Source organism: Calypte anna, chromosome 28, assembly GCF_003957555.1.
Source record: "Calypte anna isolate BGI_N300 chromosome 28, bCalAnn1_v1.p, whole genome shotgun sequence".
In the NCBI taxonomy this organism is placed as follows: Eukaryota; Metazoa; Chordata; class Aves; order Apodiformes; family Trochilidae; genus Calypte; species Calypte anna.
Genome location: NC_044273.1, coordinates 1202723 through 1210433, shown reverse-complemented (window position 1 = coordinate 1210433; position 7711 = coordinate 1202723). Strand labels below are relative to the sequence as shown.

Here is a 7711-nt window from a genome sequence, read left to right as displayed (position 1 = left end):
CCTGAGATGGATCCTCTTAGGATGCAGCCTCACCAGGATGCCAGGTACTGGACCCTCTCTGAGCAAGTCACACCCAGGCACCTCATTAATGGTTTTTTTTTTTGGCTCTAACCTGATCTTGCCCCAGTATTCTTGCTGTTTGCCTCCATTATCTATGACTCCTGCAGTATTTCCAACGTTGCAGAGATTGGTATTGCCTTCCCAGTTGTTTCTCAAGATACTTCTTGGCCTGCTTTATTCACATTAATCTGCCAAAGTTTCAGGTTCTTTCCCCTCCCCTTGTTTCGACATGACTTCAGCTTTCCCAACAATCCCTTGCTGTTTCTTAGGGACGCCCTCACCTCCAGGCACTGTGCCTCTTGCCCAGGTGTCAATGGGAAAAGCAATTCCAAGTGTAGCAATCCAAGGAAAGGTTCCCTTGGGTGCACAGTGAAAAACACGTGGTGGATGCACATGTCTGCTCTTTCCTAAGAGTGTGCAGGGGGAGGGAACAACTGTGGCAAAATCCTCCTAAAGCAAGATCCAAAACAGTACTGGATGGCCACATCTAGAGTTAGCAGACTCATGTCAGCCATAATTTTGGGCTAGGATGGCCAGATGCCAGCCTGGGGGCCATGCTTTGCCAGTCCTCATCTCACCCACTACACAGCAGCTTGGGAGCAGTAGTAAATGTCTTGTAGCTTACCTGAAGCTGGAAACCTCAGCTCCCACAGCTGCTTGATAAACTTATGTGATGCACACCCTGTGTGATGAATGCCTCCCCTGTGCCCACAGGATGAAAAAAGAGACAGGGGAAACATTCAGACTTTGCTGTGGTGCCCGGTGCTCCATCTGCTCTGCTGGGCTTATCAGAGACAGTCTTGATGTTCCTCTGTTTTGGGGTTGTGATGCCCCCAGTATGGATGTACCCATGGAAAAGGTGTCAGGAGAAGTGGAATGATAGGGAAGGAATCTGTGTACACACAGAGCTTCTTTAAACCTCAGCAAGTTGATGTTAAGAAAACAAATCTGGCAGCTGCTCTGCCCCATGACTCCCCCGTCATGCTCAGTTCCTCAGCTAAAAGCAGCACTCAGTAATCCTTAGTAAAGTCCAACAGCTCTCCTGATGGATCCTTTCACAAGAGCCAGATTTGCCTCTTAATGAGTTTCTCAGGTTTCAGGGGGACAGCAAAGCCCTGAGGATAACATGATTCAGGCAGCAACATACGTCTGCTCCACAGTGCACTGTGCAGTCTCTGGAAAGGATTCAGATCCTCAGATGAGAGGTGGTGTGAGTTTTGTAGCAGGGATCTTTCCCAGCCTTCTAAAACATCATGAAAAAGAAGAATAGATATTAATTTATCTCTTCCTACCCTTGCAAGTCCACACAGTCTCCCCAGTGCTGCAGTCCTTGCCTTAGCAGTACCAAGTCACCTGTCCTGCTCTTAGGTCTAGAGCAGGGGTGTCCCAAAGCATCCCTGGTTCCACAGCCAAACCCAGTTTTTACCCAGGAGGAGACAAATTAGGCAGCTGCAGTCTCTACTGGTTTGTCCCTGGATGGCTGCATGTCCTGGGTATCAAAAATCCCCTCCACATGCACTGACCTTGGGAAGGGCACCCAGACATGGCCCCCTCATCACACTCCCATCCCAACGAGCCCTGTCAGCTCCTCCTAGTTCAGTAAGTAGAAAAGAGGCCAGACAATCAAACCCTTCAAAAGTAATTTATAAAGAACATTTACATTCAGTAGTACAAAATGATACATAACCATCCCTCCTGAACACATCACCTGCAGAGGAGTGGCAAGATTGCACACTCAAACTAAAGAAATGTGACAGCTTGCAGAACATGTACTTAGAAATCCAAATGAGCTGAAGGTTTCAGAGACTATCTTCAGCAAATTCAAATTTAAATGACTATGCAGGAGCAGATGCTCTCCTCCCAAGTGTGTTGCTGCCTGGGAATCACCTGTGCTGTGTGTACTTTCTCCCCTCTGCTATTATCCAATGTATTTTGATCCTAAGATGAGCACACACAAGCTCAGATCAAAGCTCTCTCAGTCACATCTGTAGCAAACTGAGTGGAATCCTCAAAAACTCTCCTGTCCTTCTATGCTGTCACTTGACTTTAATATAAACGTGCACCACCTCCTCAAATCAGGCATTTCCTTGGTCCATGTCCCCCCCCCCCAAATTAGGATTGGCCCTTACTGGGCACAAACAGGGAAGTGTCTGCATGGCCCTGGCAGTCCCTTCACTCATTACAGTGAATCTGTCAATGCTTTGTTTTAATAGATTAATCTATCTATAAAACACAACTCATGTCACTAATTTAATGCTTTTAAGGATTTACAGAGTCCAAAGTCTAAGACTCCACAGGATATAAGATACAGGACATCTAAACAAACTGGATCAGAACTGCATCATGACTTCATGGACCAGTGTTTTAAAACTTCCTACTCTTGCTACAAGCAGGCAGAAGCCCTAGAGTTAGAAGGCCACATTAGAGGATTATTCCATAACGTTCAGCAGATCTTCTCTGGATCCTTTTTCCTCTGAGGACTGGGGAAATGGATTCCTTTTTGTGACAAGCTAACTCTGTAAACATTTCCCACTGTGCCAATCATACCAGGTGAAAACATGAGCTATTAATTAGTGATCAGTGTTGTCCTCCAGATTAATCTAATTTCTTGTCACCTCCCTTCTTCTGTTTCCTTCCAAGATGTGCTTAAAGGATTACCTGACAGTTTAGACACAGCTGCCAGGATTTTCCAGCTCTTCCAGCTATGATTTGAGTGAGAACTCTCTGCAGTCTGGGCTTTCAAGTTCCCACCTTTGTGGCAATAATGTTGACAACAGAAGGCACTGACATCCACATCATTACAAAACTGCTCATACGGCACACAGCAGCATTTCCTTTGAAATAAAAATGTTTTCTCCCATGTCTTTCCAAAGTTTTCATTCCACTATGCTTAGTTTTAATTTTCTGAGTGTCTATGGGGCTCCTGTATTCTTCAAAGAGGTGTCCCCTACTAATATTTAGAGTCTCACACTTTCTTGTTAGCCATAATCATTAGTGGTAATGGGTCAGGGCCTCCAGAGGCTGACCAAAGGCTAAATAGATTGCTACATTATGTGGTTAAGACTTGACACTGCCAGCATTTTTCAAGATTAACACATTTAACAACTATAGTACAGTCTAATACAAGTCAAACTGCTTTGATCCCTTTCTATCTGCTTCAAGACTACAATCTATAGTAAGCTTTTACTGAAGAAAGACCAAAATCTTCCTTCAGACATCACTGACTATAAACACTTCTGTTGATACAAAGCTATGATACTGCAATTGCACTTCATTTTATCTACATAACGAGCAAAACTGGTTCTAAAGACAAAAGACTGGATTCATTACAGACCAGATCAGGAGCAGGGTCAGAGTAGCTATCTGTCCTTGACATGGCCATTACTGAGATGGGTTCTGCTGCTGAGTGGCTCAGAGACATTCCTCTGGATGTAATCGTTGCTTGTGACGTTGCTAAAATACGTGATCCCATTTTTCTCCTTTTCCCTAATCTTTTCTCTTTCTTCATCCTTGTCACTTTCTTCCGTGTCACTCCTCATGTCCTTTTCCATCTACAGAAAAAAGCAAACGAGAAACAATACAAACACAGAAGTCTGTACAAGAAGCAGCAGTAGCTAAGCCACAGGCTCAGCATTCACCTGCTGCTTCAGCCACTCAGTCCTGGGCTCAGCTTTTCTATCACCCTTGGAAACAGATTCTCTCCCTCTGTTTGATACCAGTCTCAGTGGAATTCTAGCTGCCACCTCTGTAACCATTAAGAATTCCTGGAAAAGTTAAGAAGCAGGAACAAACCACAGATGCTCAGGACTGAGGACAACGTTTTAAAAGTGAGGAGATACTCCCTTGGGAATCAGCATCTGGGGAAAGATTGGGGGAGGCAGTAAATCGAGTCCTTTCCTATTTTCCAAAGGGACTAGGACATAGCTTCTGAGCACACTTGGCCTGCAGGCTGAGCTCACAGCTTTGGCCAGTCTGAAAGCAACACTCTTCTAACAAATCAACAGCTCAACACAAAGGGACCCAACCCTGCATCGTTTTATGTTCAGTTTTTTTCCTCCTGCTATTGACAAGAAGATCTGTAATCCACTTTTGTAAATATTTAATTCATTACCTTAAAAGACAAAGAAGAAACAATGTGATAATTTGGTCAACTTTACCTATAGATATTGGGTGTTGCTTTCACCTCACTGTTAGGAATGTACGTGGGGAAGAAGGAATCCATCCCAGATGAACCCTTTTTGCTCCCAAGGAGTCCAGGTGGACCCTCCCTCCCCAGGTGATGTACAGGGGATGTACAAACTGATCCATACCGTGCCCTGGAGGATGAACTTGTAGACCATATGAATAATGAGGCAGGACCAGAAGACATGGAGCAGCTGCAGAATTGTCAGGAGTGTATTCACAAAGTAGTATCCAAAGAAGGGCTGGAATATCTCCATGGAGTAATAGTAGGTGTTATAGAGCACCCTGCAGGAGAGAGAAAATTGCAGTTGAGGGGAAGCCTGTTGTTAGCAGGGCTGTAATTAAGCCCCAGGAAGCTCAAAGAGGATGTTTTAAGTTGGTCAGCTCCTTCTTATATTTAACCTCCTGTGGGACAGCTCAGTTCCCCAGCAGAAACAAGCAGGACAGACCCACAGCCAAGGACCCCTCCTCTGCAGAACAGCTCAAGACCTGAAGCCTACTCTGTGAACTCCAAGGCAGGTGCAACAGCCACGTGGCACTGCAGCCCATGCAAAGGGCAGGGACAAAAGCTCCAGGATGGAAAAGCAAAGGCTGCAGCAAAAGATTCAGCACCCAGGTGAAATATCCTGTCTCTCAGAAGGCAACTTTTCCATCTCCCTTGAGTGCAGCAGACTCACGTGTAGGGGAAAATGATCAGGCGGCTGATGAGGAAAACAGCTGAGAAGATCATAAAGAGGCTGTCACAAGTTTTTTTCCACTTCATGTAATTGAATATCTTAGTTGGCTGGAAGGAGAAAGAACAATAAAACAGCAGGCCAAGACAGTGCATCTGCACATGCTCCAGGAGACCAATGAGTGAGATATGACACAAACTGCATGCAGGTACCCATGCCTCCTCCTGGCTCTCTGCAGGGCACCCCAGGCTTGGTCAGGAGAGCAGCACTGAGCTGGCTGTGAAACACCAGAATGCTTGGCTCACACTGTGCTAGATCAAATGAGATCCTTTGGCTAAGAGCACTCATCAGGCTTTGCTGGGCAGGAAGGTTGTGGAGCTCACCTCTAGGAAGCAATCAGAAGCATCATGAATCACCATCACCAGGGTCCCAATGCGGATGTAATTGGCACAGTATGAGAAACTGATCAGGAAGATGGTTGCAGCATGATGGACTATCTGCTCCTTGAAGTCCTGATCAGAAAGGAGAGAGAATAAAATACATAAATACAAAACTACATAATGCTGTAATTTGCACTTCTCTGTGATGAGGTTTGTGTTCTCTGCTTCTCAGAGGAGAGGGAAGCCAGGGACTGGGACTGGAAATTCCCAGGAATAAGCCAAGGGCAGAGTGCCCCCAAAACCTCAGAGCAGCATTATACATGTGCTCTTGGAGATGATTCTCCTGGGTGTTCAGCTTGGGACCTGTCTGTTCTTGCTTCTTCATGAGGCTGCAACTCACCTTCCTCTTCACATCGAAGGGCAGAGTGAAGACCAGGGACCAGTAGAAGGAGAGCTCCAGCAGGTAGTACCAGAACACAGAGGGTTGGAGAGGCTGTGAGAGAGAGGGTGAGACCCATCAGATAAAGGAGAGCAAGGGATGGAAGGCTCCTTCCTTGCCAAAAGAAATCAGACAACCAAACCAACAAAATTGCTTCTTTCAGCTTCTGGGGTAAACACTTCAACTAGACAACACAGTTACTAACTGTGTACTATCTGTGTACTGATAGTTACTGTCTGTGCCGAGACAAAAGCAACTAGCTGGTGAAATTCCACTTAATTTCACCATTTAGGGAACCACCAGGAAGATCTTGAATGCTTTTAGGATTTATTTAGTGTGCTGCAAGTTCCTGAGCAGTCCATACAGAGCTTTAAAAACTACGTAAGCCATTTCACTCTGGTGAAATAGATAAGCAGTTGCTGAATAAATAATTTCCTTTTTAGGATCCAAGGAGATGCTTCAGACACCTTGAACTCCATCACAGATCTTTCAGTTTAACGGGGGGAAAGTGTAACCCCAGTGTGAACAGTAATCTGCATTCTTCTGAGTCAGTTTTCAGGGGTTTTACAACTGGAAAACTAAAAGCTTAGACCCACTCAGCAAGGTATGTGCTATTTAACAAGTAACTTTTCACTGTCATGGCAGTACATGGCCTCCTGAAACCTGAAAATATTTGATAACATTTTTTTTACTATGGCTAAGGGGGCTTTGTAAAGAATCATGGGGTATGGTGCTCCTAAATACTAATTTATTTGAGTTTTCTTTACCTGTTCCCATCCCCCTGCACTGCCTGGGGGAGGTGGTGGAGAAGTCAGAGTGAAGTTGAGCCTGAGAAGGGAGGGGTGGGGTAAGGTATTTCTGATCTGTTCTTCTTTCTCATTATTCTATTCTGATTTGACTGGCCATTAATTAAATTCAGTTCCCTAAGACAAGTCTGGTTGGCCTGTGATAGTAATTGGTGCACAATCTCCCTGTCCCTATTTCCACTCAGATTTTCCACCCCTCCTGTCCAGTTGAGGACAGAGATTGAAAGGCTTGGTGAGGAACTGGTGCTCAACTTTCCACACTGCATTGCTACTCTGGCTTGGTTGCTTTTGAAAAGACACATACTCCAAAGTACAGAACAGGACACAAGGACCTAAAATTATCCTTTTAGTCTTACATCCCTACTCAAGCATCCCCTGTTTGTAGGGTTTGACTTTTACACTGAACTACAGCTTTCTCACCTAAAATTTCTGGATTTTTTTGAGCCTCTGCTTGAAAGTTATGAATTCTTTATCCCTTTGTTCCATTATGTGGCTCACACACAGATTCTGCATTGCACTTCCCTTTATGGGTTTGCAGGCTGATGTACAGTCCTAGGGTCTTGCTCTAACTGTGACTGCCAGAGCCAAAAGCCCAGGAACAGAGGCAATCTTCACCTTGGTAGTGGGATGGAATCAAGTTTCCTTCATCCTCCTCTTCAATCAATGACTTTATTTCCTACTCAGGAGATTCTAGTACTGTAAAATCCTGTCCATGCTAAGTCCCTAGATGATGCTCCAAGAGATTACTATCATCCTCCTAGAAACACTTACCAGCTGCCCTCATAAGACAGAGGAACCTCTTCCAAAGCTGGAATCAGATTTTTCACTTAACAAAATAAAGCTCTCTTTACTGTGACTGCTCTGGCATCCACAGAACTGTGATACAGGAAGGCTCCTGCTATAGAACAGGCAACAGTCATCTCTGGAGAATTCAGAGCACAGAGAAACACAAGGGGAAAGGCAGAGCAGAAAATGCCTCCTGTGTTCAGTGGGTGAAGCCCCATTCTAACTCTGACAACTTCTCAAGTTACAGGAAAGAACAGCAAGGGAGAGAGCTGGGAAAAAAGCTACCTGGCTTTTGGTTGCTCTCTTTGCTCCATGTGTTGATGAACAAGGTCCAGATTTTGTGCCTAAACAGCAACCTTCAGTGAGGTTATTCTGGGCTGGGTT

General features: G+C 45.0%; 1 protein-coding gene across 1 annotated transcript in view; it reads right to left on the bottom strand.

Moving 5' to 3' along the window:
* Window positions 1-1688: 1688 nt before the first annotated feature.
* LOC103528260 (ceramide synthase 4-like) overlaps window positions 1689-7711 on the bottom strand; it is a 36350-nt gene continuing 30327 nt past the window's right edge. Inside the window, 5 exon segments of the mRNA XM_030466409.1 lie at window positions 1689-3611; window positions 4371-4527; window positions 4920-5026; window positions 5300-5428; window positions 5697-5789. Of these exon segments, the coding sequence (XP_030322269.1) occupies window positions 3420-3611; window positions 4371-4527; window positions 4920-5026; window positions 5300-5428; window positions 5697-5789 (678 nt within the window). The 3' untranslated portion in view covers window positions 1689-3419.